The 14,552-nt window shown below is 38.2% G+C and overlaps 1 protein-coding gene across 2 annotated transcripts in view; it reads right to left on the minus strand.

Annotated features, from left to right (window-relative positions):
- The window catches only part of gpc5a (glypican 5a), a 170,886-nt gene extending 159,757 nt beyond the window's left edge, over positions 1–11,129 (minus strand). For both annotated transcript variants that reach the window (XM_036541275.1, XM_036541276.1), the window contains exons 1-2: positions 10,706–11,129; positions 2,908–3,069 (exon numbers count right to left, since the gene is read on the minus strand). In XM_036541275.1, coding sequence (XP_036397168.1) covers positions 2,908–3,069; positions 10,706–10,856 — 313 coding nt within the window. In that variant the 5' untranslated portion in view covers positions 10,857–11,129. The remainder of the gene's footprint in view (positions 1–2,907; positions 3,070–10,705) is intronic.
- Positions 11,130–14,552: the final 3,423 nt, after the last annotated feature.

A 14,552-nucleotide genomic window follows, 5' to 3' on the forward strand; every position in this document is an offset into this window, starting at 1 on the left:
AAAAACCTGTTCCTGTCATGGGATGTTGCTTCACCAGACTAAGGTTTGAATTGGGGACCTCCATAACATTAAATTAAAGTCCCCTTACAAGCACTGAAAACAAGACATCCAGTCAGATTAATCTAACATAAATTTTCAGGAACTGAAACCGCATGATGCAGCTACATTGTTCATTATCAGCCACACCAAGCGGAGCATGTGTGGACTTTACACAACACTTTTTTTTCTTAAAACCCATATCTATGCCTGTTCATGGTTTCCATACCCTAATTGGCCTGCTATTGTTGTTGTATTGTCTCGAAAACTAAAATGGGAAAAATCTGGTGTGCACATAACTGTATTATACAGACCCTCTAAGGGAATATTAAGCCCCTAAGACAAAAAGAATTAACTTGAGGGAACCATTTAGTATAATATCAAGGGAACACCATGTCTTAAGGCAATGAGATCTATATCTCATGAGAACATATTATAACCTCAAGGGACCAACATCCTTATCATGAGGAAACGACCCATGATAAGGATCTCACTCCCTTGAGATATTAAGTGGTTTCCTCACGATAAAGACTTTGTTCTCTAATGATATTTCTTATTTCCTTAACATGTAGTGTTGTATATTAATCAACAAGCTCATAAACTGTGTTTGAACATTATGCTCATTGTCAGAGAATTAAAGGTAAGTTACAGTTTAAGACTACTGTAATATAAAAGTCAAAGTGTAATTTGAACCCTGACTGGAGCCACTGAAACCATCAATTGTTCAAATTCCAGCTGGAACTCTTAAGACAATCCATTTTTAATTTTATTATTTACTTACATTTACATTGACATTTATTCATTTGGCAGACGCTTTTATCCAAAGCGACTTACATAGGTTACAGTTCTTTACAATGTTATCCATTTATACAGCTGGATATTTACTGAGGCAACTGTGGGTTAAGTACCTTGCCCAAGGGTACAGCAGCAGTGTCCCAGCGGGGATTGAACCGGCAACCTTTCGGTTACAAGTCCTGCTCCTTAACCACTATGCTACACTGCCGCCCCATTTACTTGCTTAAGATATTCAGTTAGCTGAGGAAACATAACTATGAGAGATTTTCACACAGTTTCTTACACAATCTGGTTATTTACAGAAGCAATTCAGGGTTTGGTACTTTAAGCATGCAACAATGATGTTGCAAATATGATCTGAACCTGGAATCTTTTGACTGTAATTCTAGTTCCAGTGTAATTCTTATAAAATATAATAGTTTAATAATATTCTAGACCACAGCCTATTAATCACGTCTTCCTAGAATGTGTGGATTTGGGCTCTTTGGGTGCTCTGTCATGGTCAGTCCACAAACAAATGCTCCTCTCAAACAGTGCCATCTGTAGCCAAGGTCAAAGCTGAGTCAAGTCATCATCATGAAGCAAGAGGGTACTAATCAATTCCTGTCTCCAGACATGACAACATAACAAAGCCTCTTAAAATAAAAGGCATAAATCGTATGTTCAAATACAAAAAGTGATTTTACTTCAATGAGCAAAAGGTTTTCTTTTTGTGGCCTGAATTTATTATTTTTCATAACATTTATGATATTCCCTATATTAATTTATTATAGCTTCAATGGTCATTCTTGTGAATGCTTATGAATCTGTCCAAGAGTACTGCAGGATTTTATGTTATCTTTTAATCGAAGTAGTGAGAAGTCTGCATGGCAAAAAAAGGGTTGGTTTGGAAAACAAAACTGACCCGAAGGGATGCGATATTTGAAAAAAAAATTAAGCCCAGTGAAAATTGCCATTGGTCTAGAAGCACTGTCACTCCTCACGTATAAGAAACAAAAATACTGCTTTAGTTTAACAGCAGCACATTTCTTGGAAGCTGTCATGAGTTGAAGTTAAAGGACAATTGTGCATTGAATCTAGAAGTTAGGCAGTACTTAGGCCTACTTAAAGAGGGCCCTGTAGAACACACAACAGTCTGTGGCTCAGAAAAGCCTGCGACAACAGAAAAAGGAGCTGTTATCAAAAGCACAGCTGAGAGTTAAGCAGAGAATTACCACTGCTGTAACTCAAGTCCCATCACCACAAGAGGACTCAGACGTGTCTGTTTTAGAGGATAAAAAACAACTAAGAGAACTTTTTTCGGAGGGCATGCTTGTATTTCTGCTTTAATCTCTGATCTGTGCGCTTGTTTATCCGGGCTGGGCTTTGATGCTTTACGTTTTGAGCATCTGAACTCTACCTTTCCCCCTGGGGCCACTCTTTCAGTCAGTGTGGGCTGCAGTAAATACACTGGCATTAAGAAAGCTCAAAGGTTTCATCAAGACCTGATCCCAGACCTCCAGGCAGTCAGACTGCATTGAGGCAATATTGCTTGAAGCAGGCCATGACAAGGCCTCACGTGTTTACAAATGAAATTTAATTCTAAACTGCCATAATAGAGTGACCTGCAAGCTGACAATACCCAGTTATAGACAAATAAGATTTTTTTTGACCGTGCTTTAAATAGTTTTACGTTCATTTTGGATAATCAACGTTGAAATTTCACAAATACAGAAAGGCTACCCCACCCCCACTACCCTGTGACTTATCTATTGCATGTTACTTCAGATATAAAACAGATGTACAAATGCGATACTTAAAACATTTGATGTTATTATGTCCCTTTAATTTTTGCGATTATTCTTTTCAATCTAAGGATGCATCTGTCCATTGGTTACTGGGTCATCAGACCCCTGGTTACATTCCCTCTCTCTGTATGTACATCAGTAGCATGACTGTCTAATTCTGACATTAATGAGGAGGAAATATACCATTATAGGTCCGGGGTTTTCCATTTTCTGTTTTAGTTTTCTTTTGCTTTTTTAATTCGATCAATCCGACTCTGTGTCGTTGAACTTGTCTGCGTAGAAAACATACCTTGAAAAGCTGCCACATTTCGAGAGATGAGGAACTTCAGGCTGGAGCTAGAAGTCTGGAGCAGGTTCTGGAGGTCCCGTCGGGCAGCCAGTTGGTACTTCTCCTCCATCTTTTTGGTGCAGCAAGTGAGATTCTTGGACATGCATACCTGAAGATCAGATCCTGGTTGAAAAAAAAACAGGGGAAAATATTCAGGTGAGAATTCCTTTGCACAGAAGAGTATTTAACTCCATGCCCTGCAGTTCATTACATCAGAGGCTTTCAACCCTGTCCTGGAATCGTACACCTCTAAGCCCCAGGCTTCGTGTCCTGTCCTCTTTAGGTCCTGTGTTTACCCCTTCAGTCTCATTACTATATCTGATTATTTACCATGCTCCAAAGGACCAACTACAGCCCTTTTAAATACAACAGGTCCTACTCATACATCTGGTCGAAAATCTTAACCTTATTTACTTGTCCAGTGTCCACATGTTTACCGTTCTCACTCATGCTGGATATTACATAAGTGGACCTGTACAATTTAGGTTAAGATCTTTGATCAGCTTCAAGAATCCAGTGTTTTACTTAGCATTGTCTTCTACTGCCCTGAACATACTGTCTCTCTTTAGTCTGTAACTAGGTTTTGTGCCTCTGTTATTTAACAAAATAAATCTGGCAAATAAAACTTACATCAGTCCATGCAGAGAATTCTCTTAAATTGCATGACACATGATAGCTGTGGAAACAACATTATTCATAGTTTGTTTACTTTGCAGTGGAGGAGCCTATCTGACAAAGCATGCCGACAATGCCCTCTATTTTACCACATACATGTTGAAACAAGTCAAAAATGAGCTTTAAAGCCGATTTCTGGAGTATTCAGCATTCTTATCACTTCTCAGAATGATAGCAAATATTTTCCACTCTAAGTCCTCCATGAACACGAGCTGTGTGCAAAGGGCAAAACCACGTTTAAAAAAAAAAAAAAAAAAAGTACAGGCAAGCTACAACAGATCACACTGAAATATTTCCAAAGACACTATCTGTGCCCCACATTGCACCATTTTGGAGTTCTTGAGAAAGGCGCAGAGCTGCAGTTGTATACGAAAGAATTCCTCCACATCTTGATAAAATAACAAGAGTTTCAGGTTACGCTTGTTACAATACCCTACCCAAATGATTTCCACAGAAACTACAAAATGTTTTGCTGTTGATAGAACATCAGAGAAATTGCAGTCTCTTAATCTGATGGGGCTTCACATCTTTACTTTTTTTGTTCATGTTCAATTTGGGGATAATTTCTTAAGTAAAAGCATTCAGCATATTCAAAATCCCATATTCACCACATCAAAGCTAAAAAAATGTTACGAAATCTCATGTTGTTTTGTTAAGGAGTCAGCACAACACATTGAAGGTCCAGTATCTCGGACATAGCCTACGTGTTAAACATTACTGCCCATCACAACCTCAGCAAGCCAATCATGATGCTGTTTGAAGCAGCAGTCATGCCTTCATAAGCATTTGTGACTTGCTCAGAAATTGATATAGCTATTTCAGTCATTTCACTGTAATGTGATCAACAAAACTCTGACACATAAAAGAGCTGATAGTGTTATTCCAAATTCAACTTGATTACGTATGAACATATTTCAATCAGAAATTGAAATGTTCTGAAGGACCAGCAATGAAATATATTATGAGGTTGTGAACTGTATATTATGAGCAGTTATTAAGAATGGCATTTTTCATTATTTAAAACTCACTATATCATATAAAAAAAAACAACAGAAAATGAATGGGATAATTGTAAGATTTCCAGAGGAAAGTAATGCTTCAGAATCAAGTTCTTTCCCTGATTTTCCCTGACACTACTTGACAGAAAAGAGGGAAAACAAAATCTGCTGGAAACCCAGAAACCTTTAGCCAATATAGAATCAGAGGTTCTTCTTCAGACATAGTTTTTTTCTTAACCCCCCCCCCCCCCGACGGCACCTGGGCTAGTTGTGGTCATTGCCTGAGAAATGAACTGTAAATGAAGGGCCAGAAGGACAGGGCTGTGTTTGCTGTGGACAATGAAATTTTACCATGTCTGAGAGATGCTCCCTGGTGTGTCGTTTGGAAGACAATGCCTCCAGTAGGGAGTGAAGCAAGCTGGCCAGTCTGTGAGGGCTGTGTGGTTTGCATGGCTCTTCCTCACAGGGGAAGCAGTTGAGCAGAACCGTGAGCTCAACTATGTTTACAGAGTGGTGTGGTCTCGGCACAGCAGCAACAAACACGTAGCTCCACAGGAAGGTTTTCATTCACTTGCACATGTTTTCATTCGATCACTTATGACAAACCAAACAAATCTGGCAAACGTGCATTCAACAGAAACTTCATAACAGGCCTGCGTACTGTACATTACACTCCCAAGCCATGGTCTCCAAATCCAAACTGCTTTTTCACATAGTAAAGACAATACTGAAAAGAAGCAGTTTACAGTGTTATGCCTGAAAGGCCAGCAAGATCAAAGCATTTCCCGAATGGCTGAATGACCACTGTAGAGGGCGCCAGACCATCATAGGGTCAAAGCCCACATTGATTCATGCAATGCTGAATGCCATTGTTTAATACATTAGTATAAATGGAATTCAATCAACAACCTTTCAGTGTTCAGGTGGACCCTAATGACGAGCACAATGATCCAGAATAAAGCCACAAGAGAATAAATGTTTTGGTTTAATGCATTAGATGAGTATGGTATTAAACTGTGCCATCTCTGCTTAGTTACAGAGCACCACTAATCACATTCATCAAATACACTCTACATGTAAACAAAGTCCAAGCACCTACATCTAGACAGATAAGCATCTATTCCAAAAACAGAATGCATTTCACAAGCCATCTGAAATTGGTTAAAGTTAATTGAAGCGAGAAGGACTGAGATCAGCCTTATGCTCTCCCAACTCTGCACTAAATTGGATAGGAATGAATCCTCATTTAAAATAAAACAAGATTAAAAACATGAGATGCAACCCTCCTTGACATTAACTTATTTTCGGACAGAAAGCACTACAGCTAGGCTAGTCATAAGAAAAAAATTTCCATGTCATGATGGACTGTTGGGCCAAGGCATTTAATCACTTTGTCATTTGCTGTATGTCCTCAAATGTTGGGTTCCATGTATACTTGATTGCAAGCCACTATTCACGCACTTGTTTTAAAACAAAATTCCTTTACACTGCATACAACTCAGTGCTACAAAGCTGAACTATCATCTCCCAAGCAGGGGAAGTGGTCTCTTTGCCAAAGAAAATTACATAGCAGAGATTTGCTTAACCTTTGCCATGAGTAAAAAAGGATTCCAGCACAGACAGTATTTTATGAATCTGGAAAAAAAAAAAAACTTTTATAAAAACAAGATAACTTTCTAGTTGTTCTGTGTTCATTTTTACTCTAATTTGACTTAATTGCAACAATCTCCAAAAATATTATAAGTGGGTAAAAATTCAAGGCTTTTTTCCACTGACCCCCTTAGGTGTATTTCACCTATTGTATTGTGACCCATTAATGTTCATTTGCATTTGAAGTGATGCAGTCTCACCCATTGCTCAAGCGCTGCTGACCCTGAATGTTTTGTGTCTTGAACTATCCCAGTATTGCCCATATTCACTGATATTGTTTGTAAGTATTGGCACAGCAAGGTTGCTCACCAAATTTGCTTACTGATTTTGTAGAGGATGTGTTGATGATCATGCATTTGGCATTACTGTTTTGAAGATGCCAAAAAAATTAAGAAAGACTGTAGATAATGCTGTTAATTGTATGTTGATTCAATGTACATAAGGAATGTAGCTGACCTTCAGCTAAGGCAGTCAGTGGAAACACTTCTAGCTCACCTCACTTAGCTGACCTACAGCTAAAGCAGGGCTTACTGTAAATGAACACATTGACAATGGTAACAGATCTTGAACAGAGGGCTCCTTGGCTGCTCAGGTGAGCAGACAATGCCTAGATGTCAGTTCTAAGGGTGAACAGACACCTTGAGAGGCCTTTACAGGCTACTGGCATGTTTTGGAGCACATTCAATATTGTAACTATGATGCTTCATCATTCACTATGACACATTTTACCAAGTTTTACAAGTTTTATGACAGGTTTTAGAACAAGTTAAGGACAAAGGGACTACAGAGATAATATTTAAAGCCAACCTTTGGTAAAACTAAATTAAAATTTATCAAAATTCAAGCAAGGGCAGCCAACAACAATTTAATGATAAGTTATTTATCAACAAAAGACAAAAACATTACTAGAAACTAGAAACAGTCTAGAAACAAATGCAGTCTGAAACAGACACTGTACAATCCAAAATATCTGTTGCTTTTGTGTGGGGCAGCAGTAACCAAACATTCCCTGCTTAGGCACTGCTGTTGTACCTTTGAGCTAAGTATTTCACCCACAGCTGCCTCAGTAAATATTCAGGAACATAAACTGTAACCTATGTAAGTCACTCTGGATAAGGGCATCTGCTAAATGATGACAACACAATAATACAATGAGCAGCACGGATAGAGCCAAATTATTAGTACAAATTCTCCAAATCATCATAATCAGTGTGCTACATGTTTAGAGTATCATATCATATACATAGCCATAATATTGCAGGTTGGAATCAAAGGCATAACACTGCATTTTGTGCCCTTGAGCAAGATACTTGACCTGAATATTTTAAGTAAATGTCCAGCTATATAAAAGAATAATATAATAAACACATAGAGTGTGCTGCCTGCCCAAAACAGGGGTGTCTGTACAACAGAAATGCAAGTCAATTTCCATTTTTACAACACAGGTCCAACCAACCGACCCCCAATACAATCTATCATCCGTTAAGCAATCAATGGTCCAAAAAATTCATAACATCTGTGCAGATATCATTAGCTGCTATTTTCCAGATACTTGTGGTCAGTGTGTATTTAAGTGATGTGCATTGTTTAATACCTTAGGAAGAAAAGTGGTTAAGGAACTGAACCTGAAACCACAATGTTATAGGTTCAGACCCTGGGTATAGCACAGCACTTCTCCACTTGAGCAGGGTACTTAACCTAAATTACTTGAGTAAGCATCCATGAGTATAAATGGCTAGGATATAAGCCACACATGTTACTTCAGATAACCAGCTCTGAAAAGTGAATAACTTATGTAATTATAAAAGAAATAAGGCATGACTGAATTTCTGTGCTGAATCTTATTCCAGGCCGCCTTGATTTTAAATTGGGAGAGTTCCCATATCTCCCTCCCCTATGAATGGAAGAAACAGCAACTGCAAATGCCACAAATGTCACTTTTGATGCATAGCCTTGCAAATATGTCTAGACAGCCCAGGCTGCTACCTTGGTTTCAGTAGGAATGCTGTTCACTTTCACATCAGAGAGGCCTTGATTGAAGACGTAGGGTAGTTGTGACACTTTTAAAAAGGTTTCATCATTTACAACAGGCTTTTCCCTCTCCCATTTCTCTGTTCTATGCCTTCTGTCGTAGTGTAGATTTTTTATAACACTTTCTACCCCAGAGAACACAAACAACCAATAGTCGCAGGATCTTATCAATTACTGTTTGGATTACTTAAAGGCTACCTACTGCCTACATATAATTGATAAAAGGACTTTCCTGTACTGGAGTTTACACACTGAAGACGTTTCCAAACTGCTGCTTAGAAAAGGTGGAAGTGACAACTTCAGCAACTGCTAAGCAGCCCTTGTAATGGCACGGTCCTTCATTCCCTGACTGATTGACTTGCTCCCCCAAAGTACTGACACTAGCTTCATTTGTATCACTATATTACAAAAACACATTAATAAACAAATCCATCAAAGTAGTTGCACCCCAAGAATCATGCCACTCAGTGCTTATTTTATTGATCACAAATGTGTCATCTAGTTCCTAGTCCACAAAAATTAAAAAAATAAATAAATAAATACTGCCATTTTGTGAGGTGAATTTGGGTCATTTTAATGTGACTTCTGAAAAGAGTACCATAGTGCATATTAAAATATGAACATGGGCTCAGAAAAGAGCCATTTATTTTAAAACAATGACAAAAGACTCTGGATTCAAATTCTGAAGGTGATCAATCTATCCCTAGTGGCTGCCAAGTTATAATATGCATGCATGCATGAAGTGAAAAATGATTTCTCTAAATCAGATCATTTAAAAGCACTCAATTTCAGTGGGGAATACTGAAAATATTTTAGCAGTCTACAAAAATGCATGTTAAATCTGATGTGAAAAGGGTTCTCATCCCAAAGGTGCAATCAATAAACCCAGACAGCAATTTATAATCCAATTTTTCAGATGACTTGTAACTGCGACTTGTTTACAAGTCAGCTGCTGTCACTTTATCAGAGCTGATATTGACTGATAATTTATCAGAGGAGAAGATAACGAGTAAGTAAAAAAGGAAAAAAAGAAAAGAATATCTCAGTATGCAAACATGACACAACAGCAGACTCACCAACTTCACCTAACATTCACTGAAGATACTGTGTAAACCTACGGCTGTAATAGAACCCCCTTATTGTCAAACAATAAGGTATTACACAGTGTGGAATGTAACTGTGTTATATGTGTGTATATTCAGTGTATTTCCAAAGGGGATTACTGAGGTCCAAGAACAATTCCAAATAGATGCTTGAAACTGAAAGCCTAAACAGCAACATTTTGGTTAATCTCCCTGAGATTATATACCCACAACTTCTTAAAATAACTCAGATGTAATTTAACTTTAAATATATGTCTGTATGTTTCTGCAGTTAATATAAAATATATCTTTTTTCTGCCTTAAACCACTGTGAACAGACAGCAGTTATCATGGGAAAGCAAAGAACTCTTTCAAATTGTCTGCAACAATCTGAGCTGCAGCACTTTTGCCATCTGAAACAGATACGAAGCTTTGAAAGCACCTGCTGCTGCCGCAGTACTTTACCAAACTAAAACGGACGAAATAACACTGGTTCTTCTGTTATTTTGTATTGTAGGCTATCACAGTTACGAATATCTAATTCGTTGTGTTAAATATGACGACGGATATGAATCATGGTTACAGCCAATTAGCTAGCAATTTACACCCAAGTCAGCCAAGACGGTACTGATTTACAGTAGTAGACCGGGTTATTAGCCAGCTGCGTAATTTAAGACAGCGGAGGTTAAAACTAAATATTGACGTAGCAAAATGACGAAGGGTGCATTCAGACTGGTATGGTGTTTTCTGTATAACTTTTAGTAGCCTAGTTGTTATTAACAATATTTGTAGGTACATTAAAGTGTACAACGTAAATAATTAAATAATAACTAAGGAAACACCTTATAGGCTATAGTTATGGACTACACAGATTTATGAGCAAAAGTGTCATCGCGGTTAGATGGAGGGTTCACATAGTGGCACCTTTCGAAAGGCATGACTACGAATAATAAATTATTATTGGATTCATTACATTCAGTTGCCCCTGTCATCTTTGATACCATTACGGTCGCTTTGCTTGTCGAATTCCTCAACAATCAACATAAATCAAACTTCATTCTACTCTGCAAACAAATGTACGTATGTACTCACTCGACTAATCTGTACAGTAGGTCTACAAGTAAAACGCAAAAATGAAAACATTGCTGTGCATTCAAAAATGGACAAATGGTGAATAATGGTGTATTCTAGACTAATTGACTACGTAGCCTATTTGCCCCTACATGAACTAAATGATGTCGAGAGGAAAACATGGACAACGTAACGTTATCTATTCAATACTGATTTAACAGTCCCGATTAAATCAGTTGATCTGATACTTGCCTTTTCTAGGTGACTCCGGCAATGATTTCACCGGTCCAATCTGCCTCATTTGGAAAACTTTGCGAACTTCATCGCAGGAGGTCGGATTTTCCAAACTGAAACCGGTATAAGCAACGAACACCACGTAGCAAAACAATCCTTGTGTACCCATTTGACCCAAGTGAAACAGTTTCCTTAATCAGCAATCAACTGTTCTTTTGTAATCCAGAACACAGTTTATTGCTGCGTCCCTACACCCGCATTCAGAACTTCAGTGCGATTAACAAGGATATAACTACATGCAGTCTTCCGATTTTATCCCGCATGAAGATTTCCCCGTGTAGCCCGAGGCAATTTGTTCCAGAGTTCACTTGTCGGTGAGACAAACCTGGGTTTTGCGGAGTAGTTCTAAAAGCGTCATGCTTGCCCCGTTTGTGAAGGCAGGACAAGCTGTCAAGGAAAATGGGCGGAAAATTGTCTCGGCTTCAACAGCTAATCGACTGTGCGTTTCGAGTTTTAGGCTACCTCCACAGCATGAGAGCAGAGACACCGTGCGGGCATTTAAAGAGAGTTCGCAATGCAAGAAGACTGGAAACAGAGAATATGACTACTTTTTCCATGAGTTAAAAATAAGAAATTGTATCTAATATAATAATTCGGTCTCGTAATTGAGGGCAGAATGGACAGTAGAGTATGGAACACCAATTCCGATTACTTTTCGTATTACTAGTCTACTGTCTCTACGCTTCCCTAACCGGCAGCTACAACATTCTTCTAATCTGGTCGGATGAAACTCAAATTAGGTAATGGAGAGCCATCTATCGGTGAAAAGAGAACCCACAGCCAGCCAAATGACGTGCCGTGCATCAGGTGCGGACAATGAGCACAATCTCCCACGACTGATTAAACACCTGCGGAGGTATTGCAGGCATTTTTTTTAATAATTCTTTTTTTATTTCCTAAAGTCAGAAATGTGTGATATCCAGTTATTTTCCTATTTCCATGATTTATGAACAGTTAAGACTACTATACCAATTTTACAACTAATCGTGAGCAACGGGATAGGCCTCATTAATCCAAGAAGCGAAAAGGAAAACGTAAAATCGTGCAATTGTCTGGATTCCCATATGGGCTAGAATTAGGATAGGTGGTGAAACGAAGGTTTTGAAATCCAGTTATAGCTGACACATGTCACATTCACGAGGACAAATTAATCCACTCCAAAAGCTAATTTTTAGAATATTATTGGTACAATCCACGGGCACTTACCTGTTAATATTACTAGCAAGCAGCCTGCTAATGATCACCAGCATACAACTTAAGTGGCAACAATGATTTTTCTAAAATATCACTTTTCTGATATCACACCAAACTACAGTATTGTATGTGGAATACTATATACTGGAGCACATGTGAAAGCCTTTGAACAACAATTTGATAAGCATTGTTTCTTCAAGTCATCTTTGGTCTTAACCTTTACGCATAAAGCACGCTAGAAAACAGAAAAAAAACAAAACAAATTTATGTCGTGACAAACTTCAATGTGATCGGTAAAAGTAACCTCTTTTTTACCAGTCAGTTATGTTTAACCTCCAAAATACGGTATGCAATGTTTTACAAGCGTACACTCATCATACACCTTTCAATTTCCCTTACTTCAAACACACATGGCTACCTCTGTATGCGAATATGAACGTGATATTTAGTTATATTTGAAAATGGATATTACATTCTCGTGACTTTATTTCGCATGCATTCTGATTACACGGAAATGTATTTGCAAAATTGCAGGTATCCTACACAGATGAGCAATTCTGGAAATCCCCAAAGGCAACCTGATAAAATATGCAGCATCATTCAGGATATTAAGACTGGCTAACCTTTTCCGCCAGCAGACAGGAACAATGGCAGTTACAACCACAATTTCCCAGATACTGTCAAATGCGTTCATACGATTTTGACAAGAAAGGTAGCCAGAACACAAAGCCGTTTATGCATTCATTAAATGCCTCCTTAAAATAGAAACCACTCCGTGCGCGTTTCAGATTGTCCGTATCAATAATTCCTTTGCGAACTGCACTGGAGAGGCCAAGACAAAAGTGAATTTAAAAACATGTAACTGCCTTCCTTTCAGTGGCAGCAAAAAATCCTTGCATGCCACTTTGGTAGGTTACACACATACAAGACAAATATTCAATTAAACTAAATTAATCATTTTTGAGACTTTACGGTCTCATGAAATGTGTCCTAGTAGCCTACTCTGCTGGGGCTGGCAATTAACGCTGTCGTATCTCTGTAATTAGCCTAATCAAAGGTTAAATCGCAGGTCCTTTCACATTTCCCCCTCTCCTACCGACAATGGTTAAAAAACAATTTTATTCTGTCAGTGCATGTTCGCATCAGGCCTACAAGTACCACTACGTCAGACGGAATTGTCTGGAAGGCCAAACTTCAATGTAGGCTAGTACTGGAACATTCGATGCCTCCTACCCTACAATCTGAGCGTGACAACGTCGCTGTGCGATTTACCAACGTGGCGATGGGGAAGATCTACTGTCTGTTTATTCGTTCTGTGGCATTTCTGCCTACAGTGACACACAGTTCTTAACATCTAGATTGCTTCATCATTAAACCCACATCTTATGAAACCAATACCTTTAATCAACACATCGACAAACTCAAAGAGTTTTGGTTGCAAGGCATGAAAATGATATGGCCGACTGAGCGTGCGATGAATCCGTGGACAGCTAAATAGACAAAGGGATTATTTGCATCCTGGAAAGTCCCTGACAAAGTATAGGCGTGGAAACATAAGATTTTTTTTTTAATATGGACAATTCTGTTAACTGGTGGATGAGGACGATCTTATTGTTTATAGCTTGGTAGGGCGTATATGACAGTGATAATCTGAATGATCCCAGTGTCATAACCAGCTGCTCTCCTCGTTGACATAATTGTGATTGATTACAATTTCAGTAAACATACATTTCTTTTAAAGAACCCAGATTATATATAAACCATTGAGATATTATGCAACCTTTCAATTCCTGGCTGGAAGCAATAGTGTAAAACCAATAAATAACAGGGATCACACTGATCCAGGGGACTGCATACCAGTTTAACTTTAGAATCTAGCATAAGGAATAGGCTAGAATTATGTATTCTGGGTTAAATCAGATGCCAGAAATGCTCAAACAGCACTACACTAGCACTTCAGTTGTGTAAATGAAAACATCCTTCTCACAAAAAAAGCTTCTATGTACTATGCACTCAGAAGATTGCAGCTTTAAATCATTGTATTGTTGAGCAAGGTACGCAAGTTGAATTGATTGTCATCAAATATCATAGTTAAGTCTGTAATGGGAAAAAAAAAATACATTTTGGAACTCCTGTAGATAGCATATTCATGGAATGTGGTAATCTGTTTACAATACATATTTACAAGTAGTCAGGGCGTTGCCGTTTTATGCCACTTTTGTGAGGACATTGGTGTACACATTTACCTTTAGTACACTGAAGACACCATAAAATGTATTTGGATCACAGATTTCCCAGCTCAGGTTACATTTTGGCAATGCTTAATTGCCAAAATTATTTGGTAGCAGAGTAATAAAGCTGCTAGACAAGATAGTACCACTTTCAAACTAAAATAGAATACCCTGCATTAATCTATGCAGTTTGCAGCATTGACCACTTGAATTTCATCATGTATGGACAATAGCATGAGTGCACCTATAGAGATGATCAAGTATTCTCAATTATTGGATAATTATGTACCTTAAAATGTTACCACATAGTACACTGGTTTACAGTGTTACTTGAATGAATGATCTATTCAAAAATTAAGGATAACCAATATTTCCTAAAT

The sequence above is a fragment of the Megalops cyprinoides genome, chromosome 11 (assembly GCF_013368585.1).
Source record: "Megalops cyprinoides isolate fMegCyp1 chromosome 11, fMegCyp1.pri, whole genome shotgun sequence".
Taxonomy (NCBI): domain Eukaryota; kingdom Metazoa; phylum Chordata; class Actinopteri; order Elopiformes; family Megalopidae; genus Megalops; species Megalops cyprinoides.